The 14,167-nt window shown below is 35.8% G+C and overlaps 4 protein-coding genes across 4 annotated transcripts; 1 reads left to right on the top strand and 3 right to left on the bottom strand.

Moving 5' to 3' along the window:
* Positions 1-129: 129 nt before the first annotated feature.
* Positions 130-4,314, bottom strand: LOC114537574 (sorting nexin-5-like). The gene is made up of 13 exons (XM_028558634.1): positions 4,002-4,314; positions 3,346-3,459; positions 3,010-3,079; positions 2,799-2,935; positions 2,630-2,713; positions 2,480-2,554; positions 2,108-2,138; positions 1,935-2,016; positions 1,818-1,857; positions 1,610-1,696; positions 1,200-1,289; positions 1,045-1,110; positions 130-837 (listed from the first exon to the last, which is right to left on the bottom strand). Exons 1-13 carry the CDS (start codon positions 4,161-4,163, stop codon positions 703-705), a joined length of 1,173 nt encoding a protein of 390 aa, XP_028414435.1. The 5' UTR covers positions 4,164-4,314; the 3' UTR covers positions 130-702.
* A 339-nt stretch (positions 4,315-4,653) lies between these two features.
* LOC114537583 (pyruvate dehydrogenase E1 component subunit beta, mitochondrial-like) lies at positions 4,654-7,536 on the top strand. Its single transcript, XM_028558641.1, has 13 exons — positions 4,654-4,731; positions 4,808-4,867; positions 5,314-5,421; positions 5,488-5,550; positions 5,623-5,658; positions 5,841-5,903; positions 5,978-6,022; positions 6,106-6,213; positions 6,283-6,352; positions 6,465-6,575; positions 6,648-6,742; positions 6,816-6,957; positions 7,094-7,536. The coding sequence occupies exons 1-13, from the start codon at positions 4,678-4,680 to the stop codon at positions 7,240-7,242; spliced, it is 1,104 nt and encodes a 367-aa protein (XP_028414442.1). The 5' UTR covers positions 4,654-4,677; the 3' UTR covers positions 7,243-7,536.
* On the bottom strand, positions 7,508-12,803 carry LOC114537584 (mitochondrial inner membrane protease subunit 2-like). Its single transcript, XM_028558642.1, has 5 exons — positions 12,492-12,803; positions 12,275-12,378; positions 8,152-8,217; positions 7,853-7,955; positions 7,508-7,787 (listed from the first exon to the last, which is right to left on the bottom strand). Exons 1-5 carry the CDS (start codon positions 12,621-12,623, stop codon positions 7,533-7,535), a joined length of 660 nt encoding a protein of 219 aa, XP_028414443.1. The 5' UTR covers positions 12,624-12,803; the 3' UTR covers positions 7,508-7,532.
* A 455-nt stretch (positions 12,804-13,258) lies between these two features.
* LOC114537585 (mitochondrial intermembrane space import and assembly protein 40-B-like) lies at positions 13,259-14,111 on the bottom strand. The gene is made up of 2 exons (XM_028558643.1): positions 13,990-14,111; positions 13,259-13,846 (listed from the first exon to the last, which is right to left on the bottom strand). Exons 1-2 carry the CDS (start codon positions 14,009-14,011, stop codon positions 13,368-13,370), a joined length of 501 nt encoding a protein of 166 aa, XP_028414444.1. The 5' UTR covers positions 14,012-14,111; the 3' UTR covers positions 13,259-13,367.
* Positions 14,112-14,167: the final 56 nt, after the last annotated feature.

Raw genomic sequence — 14,167 nt, forward strand, 5'->3', positions numbered from 1 at the left:
GATTAGGTTTTGTACTCTAATTTACTCTGTTACAACTAGATATATAAAAATGAATATATTGCGTCATCACGTATATCAAATTATATAAACTATATCAGCAGAACATGATCAAGATGACCAGCTTGATGCTCAGGTTTGTGAATAGTTTTAATAGTTTATCAATCCAAAAGTACTATGATTTACAAAGACAATTTAATCTGAATCATTCTCTAAATCAAACTATGGTATTATTCAAAGGGCATTATTCTGGATACAAAATTTCTGATATAAAGGCAAACAAATAATATCCCAATCATTTTTCCACTTGGTCCCAGGCCAAGTAATTTGCAAACTGTGTTCAGAGAACCAGTGAAGAGTTTCCACGATGGTCATCATCGGCATCAGTTTCTAGCATCGTTATGTGTTATCTTATAAAAAAGTGAATTGACCTTATCTGGAGGTCATGCATAAAACAGAAGGTAGGTATATATACGTCATGAGGTTTATTTCTTGCTTATTCAGTTTAGATCATGTATTCTATCAGGATGTGCATCAACCATCTTTTTCATAATGGTGGATTGTGATTTCCTCCTGGGCCATCTCACGTAGACATCACGACAATCACCAATTCATTTTGTGTGTTTAATTATTTTAAAATATATTTGACTGTGAATTAATTTACCGTATTTTTTTAGTGTTAAATTGTTATTTAAAATTTTTATATTAAATCGATTTAACATCAGACAATAATTTGGCCAGCATGGCGTAGGTATCCCTGGCATTCGAGATATGAGCTTCAGTGAATTTTGTTAAACTGGATTGAAAGGTCAAGACGCGCTGACGTTGAAATCGGGAGAACTAAATTAACACAGGCAAAAATCAGTGCTCAGACAACCAATGACGTTCAACATCATAACCCAAAGACAATAATGAATGACAATAATAATTATACAAGAAAACATGAGTTGTCGTGCTCATCTTCACTTTAAAAGATAATCTTCGTACTTCTTTCATTGCGCTCGCTGTTATTGACTAAATTTTGCTAATTATGATTTTATATCTTACCTCCTTTTCACATTTTTCTGAAATATCTTGAAATTCTTCTTCTGCAGTATTTTTTGCTTCTTCCAACTGCATGAACAAAAATATAGAACTGGTCAACTCTAAGTCGTTTTAATTAAAAACCAACAATAATAAAAACAAGTAAACAACTCAGTTACCTCTTGTTGGTTCTGAGGTTTTGCTTTCTGTAAAGCCTTCTGAGCACTCTCCAATTTCACAAGCTTTTGTGTCCGTTGCAAGAACATACTCTGGAAAAGAGATTGCGACGCTTCAAAATTTCATAATTACATAAATGCATTTTATTTATCTGCTATAGGGAGTATAGCCTATAGCTTATGAATCAACGAATAGCATCACAACGCTAGGAAAATAATTCTCACTCTACTAAGAATTATGAGAGTTTGACTAAAAACACACTGGAATGGTTTCTCGAAGACAAAGCGCAGAGCGATAACATTCTTCGCTCAGTGATTCTCCCATATTCATTCATTTGCAGGTATCCTATCACTGGCTCGTACAATCACACTTGCTGTTTGAACTGTGCAGGAATAACTTCCAAAAAACTAACCTTCACACCATCCATGTAGTTTGTATATAATTCTAGCGTAAAACCTAACGTCTTTTCATCATTTATCGCCATCACATTTTGAGATTCCTGCAGCAAAAATTGCGAATTTCACTACACCATTGCCTGCTGTACCCGTGTTGTAGGTTATTGTAATAGGAGTAAAACTCATAAATACTCTAATGTCTGATAAATATATTCTTATACGTACCCTAGACTTCTCTAAACACGATGCAAATTCAAGAAGATATCTGACAAAAATATACAGTACATTTCCTAAGTGCATTCAAAACCATTAATCATATATTCACTGAATAAAAAGTCAAACCTGTTCATCTCCTTGGAGTTGACTCCGTCAGTGATACTAAATGATGCCGTATTAGCAAAGCAGGCAAGATCTGATGCTACCTCTATAATATTCAAACATATTTGTAATGAAATACACAAATATGATATAGTGTTTTACCTGATGAGAATGTGTGACTAGAAAACAACACTTACTGAACTGTGAGTTCACCATCTTTGTAAAGGCCTGTAGCCAATAAATTAAACAGATATTTACACACTTTTAACTGCATTAACTTTTATCTAAAATATGGGGTTTCAGGTACGTACTTCTTTGCAATTCATCAAATGTGAATATTTAATAGTGCACTATGTATACATAATTGACAAAAAACTTCATTAGAACATCTAAGTTTGTTGCTATACTTTTCAGGTATATTGTTTATTTTATGGTACACGGTGCAATAGAGGATTGTGAACATGTTGTTTGGGTATAGTCAAAATTAGAATTAAAAACCCTTAGGGATTTCAAAAACAAGCCATCAAAGCTAGGCCATACATTCTATCATAAGTCTATGCATAAATTACCTCTGTACAAGATTTAATATCTGTACTATATTTATTGACAAAGTTTCTTCGACTTTGAAATTCATCATTTATATCCTGCGTGTATACAAAAACAGATCTTAGAGTTTCGAGTTTTGCAAACTAAGAGAAGAATATGAGTGAGAAATGTACCTTATGAGATGTAAATCGAACTTCATCAACTGTTTTTGATAAACTGTTTAGAATTCCTTTTTTAACTTTTACTCTAGGTGGGAGCTAAAACAAAGTATATGAAAGTTATAAAAGCTGTAAGAAATAATTAGAAGGTAATGATGTGGTTGTTAGATGCACTGAAATATACCTCTTCATCAATCAAAAATTTTCTTAAATTTACATCTTTTGAAATCATAGGATGTACCAAAAGTAACTGGATATATTTCTCAAGACTTCTACATTCTTTTGTAAACTCATCTCCAAGCATACTCTTTGTCTTGTTACCTTAAACATGGTTCAAGGGCTTGAGATTATTGAGTTTCAACCTAAACATACTTAGTTCTACTTAAATTACTTACCAAGTTGTTTCTTTGATTTATTCTCTGCAGCTAGTGCAGTTACATGGTGTTTTGTCATTAATGGTGGAAACTGTCAACCAAAAGCAAATCATATAAATAATATATTATATAAGATTCTTGTAGTTTTGCAATGTAATTACAATAAGCATATGAAAATATGCATATATTTCATTTGGAAAAAATATGGAAAATTTACTACATAGTAAAGCTTCCAGACTGTTAAATAAAAACTTTGACAAACTATATCTAATTGGGGAGTCTTGCTAGTTTTTACATATGAACTGTTTAAACAATTAATATTATAGGAATTAATTTTGATAATATACAATAACTTACAATGATTCCAGAAATGTCATTCTGTGTTTTAATACAATGATCTAGCCATTCAAAATCATCCAATTCTCTCACAACAACATGACCTCTTTCTTCACTTTCATCACCCATCATTATCTGAAAAAGATTTCAATTTCAGTGATTTCAATATAATCAATCCATGAGATCTACTTTGTTGCCCAGTGCATTGGTTAATGCATGTTTGGCTGTGTAAAGGGTGGGCTTAAGTGCAATGACAAGGCTAGGAGTCTGACAAATAGACATGAGTTGAGTTCACATGTTGAACATGAGTTGAAAATGTTTTAAATACCAGTTTGAATATTGGTCTGTATTCAGTCTAGCTTTGTTGGCTGCATGGTTTTGCTGCAGATTGTGGTACACATATACAGTATACACAGATCGAGACATGCCTGGGCCAGGTACGTGGTACATATTATTTTGGGCCCCAATTTTTTAATAGGAATACTTATAATCCTAGTATTTTAGCAAATGTGTAAATGAATTTAAATGAGATACATCATACATCATGTAGGTTGGGCCCCAGTACGGAGTACCGCCCCACAATTTATATACATAATGAAATGTATTGTGTATGTTTATTGTAACTATTTGAGTCTATTTCATTCAACCATTTAATTAATAGGTTACACTGTACAAACCTCTTTTGTTTGTATGGTATATTTCACGACTTCACCATCTTTACTAGCCTCAATGACATTTGCAACAAGTACAACATCACTGCTTTGTTTGTCTTCTTCTTGATCAGGAATTGGGTCAGGTTCAATCTCGTCTGTTGGTGGTGTTTCTTCCGGATCCATCATTTTTACAAATTCGCAATGAAATATATCACCTTATTTTTTAGATACACAAAGCAGGTGCTCAATGCTTGACTGTAGCAGAAAAACAACTATTTCCAGACGTTTCACGTAATAATTATTCTTGACTTCTAATCCTCATTGCAAGAATTCGTATTTTAACCAATTAGCAGATATTTGCGTGGGAAATCGCGCGCGGGATTTTACACAGGACGCAAGTACAACCTTACGCAAAAGATCAATCTTTTACTTTCCCATAATAATATATATTTGCTTTTTCCATAAATATATCATTCATAGGCAATCAAAATACAACATAATTTTGAGAACTTCAAGAACAGCAAGAGAAACTGCACAGAACAGTATATATATTGCACTATAAGAACTATATAGCTGATAGCTCGTTGCTAGGTTTGAATCTTCGCCCCTGCCCTCCCCTCTCCTCCCCTCCCCTCCCCTCCCCTCGCAGTACAGACGCGAAAGGTTGCGCAAAGAAGAGAAGTCTGGATCTTGGTTGAAAATGGCTGCTATGTCTGCGAAATTTCTCCGGACGAAAACATTTCCAAAACAAAAGGTGTCTATTTATTTTACCGTATTCAATGATGATTTTAAGTCAATTATAAAATACAATATATACTGTTTCTCATTAGGGTCTATTAAAGGTTTTATGCAAGAGGAATTTGCACGCATCCAGCTCAGTTGGTGCAAGTGTAAGTTGTCTGTTTATTTTATTTAGAATTTATGTTGCGTAATTCAATGGTATAAATACTTTTGTAGGTGTGCACTTTTGTGAAATTTGGGAAGTCTTTTTCCGCATAGGCACTGCCTACTCTTCTTTTTACATTCAACTGCACCACAATATACCTCCATACTTACTTTCATTATCTCTTCACTTCAATCAGACAATCACTTGTACCCAATGGGCAATAATATACATTACAAATGTACAATCAGAGTTGACCTTTCTGGATCTCCAACTATTTAGAATTCTTCAAACTGAGAAATAGCAGTGCCCTCATCACCAGTCCTAGCAGCTAGGGTTTTTAATGTGTTGTTACACTAGGTTATGCAATAGCATAACAGGCAACTAGATTTTTCATGTATGGTGATGTTCATCTACAAAATATTATCTCTAACAGACCCTTTGCCATTTCAGCTTACTGTTCGTGATGCTATCAATGCTGCCATTGATGAGGAGATACAGAGAGATGACAAAGTATTTTTAATGGGTGAAGAAGTTGCCAGATATGATGGAGCATATAAGGTTCATTATTTTATTAAAATATATAAAAAGCTACACAAGAAAGTTTACTGATGTTTATTTTTTCAGGTTTCCCGTGGTTTATCAAAGAAACATGGGGAAAACAGAGTCATAGATACTCCAATTAGTGAGGTATAAAGATTACAGTAACATTATCAAACATTTTTGTATTTATTATTGAGAAAAATTTGAAAAATGTTTCAGATGGGGTTTGCTGGTATTGCTGTTGGAGCTGCTATGGTATTCAACTTAATTTATAAGATAGTTTGGAATTTGTGAATGAAATAATTTTGTATAGGTGTTCATACTTATTCATTGATATATTTACTTTCTACTTATAAGTTACTTTGCCAGCCATTTTATAACATCAACATGTTAACTTAAATGTCATCAAACATGCTTTCAAGAGTGGTCTTTTCTAGGCTGGACTGAAACCAATTTGTGAGTTCATGACATTCAATTTTGCAATGCAAGCCATTGATCAGGTATATACAAAAGTGTTTTAAAACATATTGTTTGGTTTTACTTCTGTTAATTTTGTCTCAATTTATTTCTACAGGTGATCAACTCTGCTGCAAAGACATATTACATGTCTGCAGGGGATGTAAGAAATGACATTAAAACTTAGAAAATGATCACCCAACCTTTCAAAATGCAAGAAACTGCTACGTTTTAATCCACTTGTAGGTTCCAGTTCCTATTGTTTTTCGTGGTCCAAATGGTGCAGCAGCAGGAGTGGCTGCTCAACACTCACAAGATTACGCTGCATGGTATGGTAATTGTCCAGGTTTAAAGGTCAGTGTATTGTTTCCAACCAAGTCCAAATGAATTATTTCATCAGAATATTTTGACCTCTCTCATCAGGTCCTATCACCCTATTCTGCTGAAGATGCAAAGGGTTTGCTAAAGGCAGCAGTCAGAGACCCAGATCCAGGTACTATTAATAAATTTTGTTCATGTTTGCTGCACTGCAAGCCCAAATATACAACTCATTGCCTCTAAATTTTTTCTTTGGAATTTTGCTTTAAAGCTTTGTTTTTTTGCAGTTGTTGTTTTAGAGAATGAACTGATGTATGGAATAAATTTTGATATGTCTGACGAAGCAATGAAAGATGATTTTGTGTTACCAATTGGAAAAGCAAAAATTGAACGTGAAGGTATAAAACGAAATAAACGCATAGTAAAACTTCAATGCAAAGTTTGTTTCATTCTATATTTATGTTTTCTAGGCGCTGATATAACACTGGTGGCACACTCAAGATCAGTTGGTTTGTGTTTAGATGCAGCTGAAGAACTACAAAGTGCTCATAGCATTAGCTGTGAGGTGAGTTTTCTAATCGTCCTTTGTGGTAAAAATCATTTCGTCTTGTCACAAAATGTTTTTATGATATTCTCAGGTTATCAATCTTCGCAGTATTCGTCCTCTCGATAAGGAAACGCTTGTGAACTCCGTTAAAAAAACAAACCATCTGATCTCCGTTGAAGGAGGATGGCCATTCTTTGGAGTTGGGTCAGAGATATGTGCCACAATGATGGAAAGTAAGAAAAATATCATTTTTTTAATGCGGAAGTTGACTTAAATTGAAGCTACACAGGTCACAATATAATTTGCAAGTAAAAACTTTATGCTTGTCATAAACTAACATATTAAATTGATATCCTTCATTTCCTCCAGGTGAAGGCTTTGATTATTTAGATGCACCAGTTTTGCGAGTGACAGGAGCTGATGTACCAATGCCTTATGCTCAAACATTGGAGCAATTTGCTTTGCCACAAAAACATAATATTGTTAACACTGTAAAGAAGTCTTTAAATATTGCATAATTCTAGGAATTGTTTAACTAGACTAAACAACGAATACTACTGATATTTTTTAAACAAAAAATTCTGGACAATATAGGAAAAGTTTGAATAAGCAATACCAAAATTAATGCTTCATATGTTTGGTATTTTATTTTGTATCATAAAACAATCATTATACTGGACCCATGGACCACCTTACCACTTAGAATGTAACACGGATAAAATATGTTATTTAATACCTGAGTAAAACATAGTAATTATACATTACCAGTTTGACCGAGAAAAAAATTATTATTCTTTGTGCTGTGAGCTTAATTTGTTACTGTGCATCTGTTGATGTTTTGTGGTAAGTTTGTTATCTCATTATTAGAATTAACTTCAGTCTTTGGACACTCGTTAATATACCTGTCATTTGTAACTTGACATAAATCGTTATCGTCGTCCCAATCACCACCGCTTATATCAAATGGATTTCTACCGAGTGGTAATTGTTTAGTGAGTTTTGCCCATCTTGACGGTGGCCAGACTGTTCTTGTTGCAACCCCATTGACTAAACCCAGGGGTACCTAAATTGGATGATTAATGTATCAATCTGGAATAGTGAGTTTAACCAATTGGAACATTTACTTACAAATCCAAACGAGTTGCTATCCAGGCTGACTTTATGATTATCACCCTCGATCCAACAATGTCCTCTAGGGATCTCGACAATTCGATTTCTAAAACTGAGCGTCCTAGGAAGGTTTCGATGACAATTTGTTTGTTTTCAGTGTTAAATTCTAGTAATATTACATTATAGTGTGTGTATGTTTAACTCAGAGTGGATTATTTTTGCAAAGAATGAATTTGAATCTCGTGCGCGAAATACTTCAGTTCTGGCGGTAGTTGGTAATGTTTAGTCAAGACCGAAGCTTCGTTGTTTGAACTCACCTAATTTTATCACCTTCCAATGCAATTATCCTTTTAATAAACACAGTTGAAGGATCTTTCGGTGATCTAGAGAGAACAGATAGGGGCTAGTTTACAGAATGTTTTATTTTTTATTAACTATTATGAAGCCAGCTACCCTGCCTGCTTCTGGTTGTTCAGCTTGACGGGCTATCAGTATAATTGGATTGACTGAATGAAGGCTAGTTTCCACTCAGGAAGATTCTCCTTTGGATCGGACAAGACAGGAAAGTTTCCTTTGTATATAAAAGTTTCCTGTCCGATCCAAAGGAGATTTTTCCTGAGTGGAAACTAGCCTTGACTATCCAACCTAGTTGGATTTGGTTATCTTTAGCAGTTTAGCTGGCTATGGTATGGCTATATTCTGCTTGTTTTTAGGCTCTGACTGATGGGGAAGCCTTGTTCATAGCTCGCTCCGTCGCTCGCCTCCATTTAAACGTAAGCCGGGACTTCATTGCCGATAATCAGTCGAAGGCAAAAGGGATTTTATACACAATCGTTCGATTACAATATTCATCATGATAGTAATCATAGTAGATGTGCTATGTATAAAATGCATTGGACTGATTGGAGATTTTCATAATGAAACATTTCATTTCCAATCACATAACACAAATTTCACTGGCGCCGACTCTCGGCGAGTCCTTTGTTCATAATTACACAATACACATGATCATTGATTTTCTATTTCAATGATTAGCATCAATGAGACTCGCCGACTGTCGGCGCCATATTGGGACCAGTCTTTATGTCTTTATGTAAAAACGTAGAAATTAAATGTGATTATCGCGGCTAATGACGTCAAACGATGAATTGTAAATGAACGACTCAAATTGACAAACAGCGATCTTCGCAGCGATCCAACGACTTCGTGCATCTAGATTTTAACGGTAAAGCAGCTGGATTGTACCTTCCTCGAGGGGAAATCTTATGGTGAGAGGCATTTACTAAACAATCCCAGTGAGAATTGATTCAAGCGATAAGATTACTAATCTGTGAGAGCATTAAAATCGCAGACTATAGTCGATGAGATTCTCTAAACATTGTAACACAAATCATGTCTTGGAATGGAGTATTCATGGCAGAAGTACAAAAACACGAGTGCTTGTATAACAAATTCTCTCGCGAATATCGAAACCGAGAGCTGAGAGATGAATGCTGGAAAAAAGTTGGTGAAAAATTTGGCATGAGCCCGATGGCAGCGGAAAAAAAATTCCGCAATATTCGCACTGGTTATGGACGATATCTTAAAAAAAGGCGATCCAACCCTTCTTTAGCAAATAGCCAGGATTTCACACCATTTGGATTTGAAAACTGTGAATGGCTTGCAGTTCATATTATTCACAGAGGTTCTACTTCAAATAATGAATGTACTAGTACACAACAACTGGTTGACAATGCAAATGGTAGTGATGATGAAACTAGCCCTGTAACAATGTCAAATATTGAGTTTCTAAACTCTGGCGATTATAACGATGCTTCCTATGAAAGCGACCATCAAGACACTGATTTACAACAAGAAATATGTCACACTGTTCAAACTAAGTCCACAATGTCAACTGAACTTGTGGAAATACAAACAAAACCCTCAAATGATACTGTAACAACAAACCAAGGACAAGAGGGAAATTCAAAACAACTCATATCGTGTAACCATAATACTACGAGTACTACGCGTTCACAACCACTCGAAATTGAGCCAACATCTAGTCGTTCATTCATTCCGAGGAGAGATTTAATTCGTGAAGAGATTCCACTGGAAATACCTAGCAACTCGACAATAATACCTCAGCAATATTTAAAAAGAAAGTACAAAGAACTTGAAGACGAGGACGAGCTATACTGTCGTAGTTTAGTGCCAAGGTTAAAACGTCTGACACCTCAAGCGAAAGCATTTGTACGCATTCAACTGGAACAATTACTATATAACGCCGAGTACTCGCGTGAGACTCCACACCTTGGGGCACCTCTAGGTTTGAATTTTACTGAAAGGACACCAACTAGTTTTCTCAATGGTCGCTCTACTGAACAATCTCGCAAATAGTTCTTGACAGCATATTTATGATGAAAAAAAAAACATGAAAAATGTATCAAGACACATATCTCCTCTCTAAGACACGTGTTTGAAACATGTAATAAAGAAGTGTAGTTTTTCTTATTGATTGAGTGATTGATTAATAAAAAAAATTTACAAATGAGTAAAGGACTTGGTGTTGATTTTTTGTTACTGAATGCTATGTCATGCAGACAAGACTATGTCATGCAATGAGGGCTGACAAGACTATGTCATGCAATGAGGGCTGACAAGACTATGTCAGGCAATGAGGGCTGACAAGACTATGTTCTTTGCAATGAGGGCTGACAAGACTATGTCATGCAATGAGGGCTGACAAGACTATGTCATGCAATGAGGGCTGACAAGACTATGTCATGCAATGAGGGCTGACAAGACTATGTCAGGCAATGAGGGCTGACAAGACTATGTCAGGCAATGAGGGCTGACAAGACTATGTCATGCAATGAGAGCTGACAAGACTATGTCATGCAATGAGGGCTGACAAGACTATGTCATGCAATGAGGGCTGACAAGATTATGTCATGCAATGAGGGCTGACAAGACTATGTCAGGCAATGAGGGCTGACAAGACTATGTCAGGCAATGAGGGCTGACAAGACTATGTCAGGCAATGAGGGCTGACAAGACTATGTCATGCAATGAGGGCTGACAAGACTATGTCAGGCAATGAGGGCTGACAAGACTATGTCATGCAATGAGGGCTGACAAGACTATGTCATGCAATGAGGGCTGACAAGACTATGTCATGCAATGAGGGCTGACAAGACTATGTCATGCAATGAGGGCTGACAAGACTATGTCAGGCAATGAGGGCTGACAAGACTATGTCAGGCAATGAGGGCTGACAAGACTATGTCATGCAATGAGAGCTGACAAGACTATGTCATGCAATGAGGGCTGACAAGACTATGTCATGCAATGAGGGCTGACAAGATTATGTCATGCAATGAGGGCTGACAAGACTATGTCAGGCAATGAGGGCTGACAAGACTATGTCAGGCAATGAGGGCTGACAAGACTATGTCAGGCAATGAGGGCTGACAAGACTATGTCAGGCAATGAGGGCTGACAAGACTATGTCATGCAATGAGGGCTGACAAGACTATGTCAGGCAATGAGGGCTGACAAGACTATGTCAGGCAATGAGGGCTGACAAGACTATGTCATGCAATGAGGGCTGACAAGACTATGTCATGCAATGAGGGCTGACAAGACTATGTCATGCAATGAGGGCTGACAAGACTATGTCATGCAATGAGGACTGACAAGACTATGTCAGGCAATGAGGGCTGACAAGACTATGTCAGGCAATGAGGGCTGACAAGACTATGTCATGCAATGAGGGCTGACAAGACTATGTCATACAATGAGGGCTGACATGACTATGTCATACAATGAGGGCTGACAAGACTATGTCATGCATTGAGGGCTGACAAGACTATGTCATGCAATGAGGGCTGACAAGACTATGTCATGCAATGAGGGCTGACAAGACTATGTCAGGCAATGAGGACTGACAGGACTATGTCATGCAATGAGGGCTGACAAGACTATGTCAGGTAATGTGCCACACAATTTTCTCAACACAGATAGCTTTGATAAATCTCTGCATTGACATGATAAATGTTGTGCCACATCTCATTGATATGATCCTGTCACCTACAACTCTCTCATTGACACAGTCCTACAACTCTCTCATTGACACAGTCCTACAGCTCTCATACTATCATTGACATGGTGCCACAGCATCTCATTCTCATGCCACTTATTCCATTTACATGTGACCTCCTTCCATTTAAACCTTGTGACCTCATAATTGTTGAGAATCAGGCTTGTACTCAGCTTCTTCATTGCAAACACAAAGATTAGTTTAGAAGAGCAACTATGCAAGTATTAATCTGTATATAAGATAATCTCTTTAGCCTCTTTATGATTCCCAATAAAGCAACTGCGTACAAGGCTGGCTGAAATAACAAAACATGATGTGATGTAGTAGTTACTAGTTAATAGTGTGAATTATAAACTCACACAATTGAAACAATGTTTCCTCGTTCAATCTTGTCCAATCTTTTCGCCTTTAACCTGTTTATAAGTACAACATCCTTTGTATGATGACCAGGGTTGAGTACCGGCTAAGAATAAAATCAATACTCCAACAATTACCTTCATTTCTTAACCTCAAATTGCATAATATAAACACGTGGAAACATAAATATGACGAATAAAATAACATTTAGAATCATACCTGCATAGAAGCACCTTCAACGGGACATACAGTAAATAAATTATCTGTTATTGTTAAATATACTGGTACTCCAATGAAAAATCCTTGTGCAAAGGCTTTGATGCCACGAAATATTCGTTGACGAGCTGTCATATTCAGATTTCATTTCATATTTTTTATGTTTTTTAAATTTTCATTCTGAATACGAGCCTGCATTTCTTGTTATAATCACCACCGCGAAACTTCATGAAAACTGTACTATTATCGTGATTTACATTTTACAAGTTACAACAGGATTGCACAATGTGCCATAGACAATATATAAGCTAAACTACAATACTTTTCAAAAATCAAAGTTGTCATTGATATGTAAATGATTTAGAAAAGAGGCATTAATTGTATATGTGGGGAGGGCTCAGGAAGAATGTATACTTCAGTGAGAGGCATAGTAAATTAATTAAGAACACTATTTATCACTGCATATTTCTCATTTTGTAACTGCACATTCTAATTTTATGAATTATCACTGCACAAATTGGTTATCACTGCACCTAGGGCAAAGCACCTAGAAACAACAGAAAATGTCTAATTATATGCTTGCAGATGGTCATCACTGCTAACAGCAGTGAGAAATTGTGAAAGTCACACTGAATGTACAGAAATTGAAGTGCAAATAGTAATGTTTCACTCTGACCCAAAATATCTCTATTAATTCAGGAAACACTATTTTATACAAGTGATAATTTATTTTCAAGATCTAATTAGAATGTTTAGAAAATGGCAATAATTATAACAGGAGAAATTTCCAAGATGAAGTCCTGCAAAAGCAACTTTACTCCACAAATTCATGCTTTATGTCTATAAAAGAACTCAAACAGCAATAAAATCGAACCAATATCATAAATCAGCTTTTTTTAGTGCAGTTTTTTCCAACTTCTCATCTTGTTGTCCACTAGTATTTTTCTCTTTATCTTTGTCACTTTTTGAGCTATCTTCTTGTTTACTTGGCTCACTTTCTTTTTGTTCACCAACAAAATCAGACAGTTCTTGCTCCTCCTCATCTGCAGTATCTATACTCTCAAATTCACCATAGATTTCAGGATATTGCCTAAAACACTCCTGCATTGTTCGAAACTGCTCAATACAATCAGATCCTTTTGGCTCACTTGTACTGGTATGAAAACATGAAAATGCTGCCTTAAATTGTTCTCCACAAACACCAGTTGCCATACCACCCAAACATGGACACTCCCAGTTAATTTCACCATTTGGTTTAATTAAGCCTTCATATTCTGCCTCATCCTCAACCTCAGGTATATTAACTTTACTTGCTTCTGCATGATCTGCTTCCGTCACGAATATAATCTTGTCTTTGCCTGAGTGAACATATTAAAAAATATTAGAGAATTAATATTGGTAATGAAAGATATAAATGAATACTATAAAAAGTCTCTTCACTCTATCATAGGCAATAAATTATATTACTATAAATAAAATTTAAGGATAGTTAGTTGTTCACCTTCCTCACGGCAGTAAGACATATCAATTCAATAATATGGTGTGATCTTTAAAGTTTAAACCGCTCTCGTTCTTGTTTCTTCTTCCATGTGTTCTTGATCTTGCACAAACTCCTTTTGAGGCTTTGAGCGCTGCTGTGTTTCCACTCTGAAAAAGTCATTTTCTTTGCAATTTGCACC

Source organism: Dendronephthya gigantea, unplaced genomic scaffold (assembly GCF_004324835.1).
Source record: "Dendronephthya gigantea isolate DGI-Jeju-01 unplaced genomic scaffold, DenGig_1.0 000160F, whole genome shotgun sequence".
Taxonomy (NCBI): domain Eukaryota; kingdom Metazoa; phylum Cnidaria; class Anthozoa; order Malacalcyonacea; family Nephtheidae; genus Dendronephthya; species Dendronephthya gigantea.

Excerpts from the sequence above, each read along its gene's own strand:
- LOC114537574 (XM_028558634.1), bottom strand. The coding sequence starts at position 4,163 with ATGATGGATCCGGAAGAAACACCACCAACAGACGAGATTGAACCTGAC. Across the intron at positions 2,017-2,107 it reads GATGGTGAACTCACAGTTCA|AGGTAGCATCAGATCTTGCC; the intron begins GTAAGTGTTGTT and ends TGAATATTATAG. Across the intron at positions 1,697-1,817 it reads CGTGTTTAGAGAAGTCTAGG|GAATCTCAAAATGTGATGGC; the intron begins GTACGTATAAGA and ends TTTTTGCTGCAG.
- LOC114537584 (XM_028558642.1), bottom strand. The coding sequence starts at position 12,623 with ATGACAGCTCGTCAACGAATATTTCGTGGCATCAAAGCCTTTGCACAA. Across the intron at positions 12,379-12,491 it reads TTGAAGGTGCTTCTATGCAG|CCGGTACTCAACCCTGGTCA; the intron begins GTATGATTCTAA and ends TTTTATTCTTAG. Across the intron at positions 8,218-12,274 it reads GGAAACATTGTTTCAATTGT|ATCACCGAAAGATCCTTCAA; the intron begins GTGAGTTTATAA and ends TGTTCTCTCTAG.
- LOC114537585 (XM_028558643.1), bottom strand. The coding sequence starts at position 14,011 with ATGTCTTACTGCCGTGAGGAAG. Across the intron at positions 13,847-13,989 it reads GTCTTACTGCCGTGAGGAAG|GCAAAGACAAGATTATATTC; the intron begins GTGAACAACTAA and ends ATGTTCACTCAG.
- LOC114537583 (XM_028558641.1), top strand. The coding sequence starts at position 4,678 with ATGGCTGCTATGTCTGCGAAATTTCTCCGGACGAAAACATTTCCAAAA. Across the intron at positions 6,214-6,282 it reads GTAATTGTCCAGGTTTAAAG|GTCCTATCACCCTATTCTGC; the intron begins GTCAGTGTATTG and ends CTCTCTCATCAG. Across the intron at positions 6,353-6,464 it reads AGTCAGAGACCCAGATCCAG|TTGTTGTTTTAGAGAATGAA; the intron begins GTACTATTAATA and ends GTTTTTTTGCAG.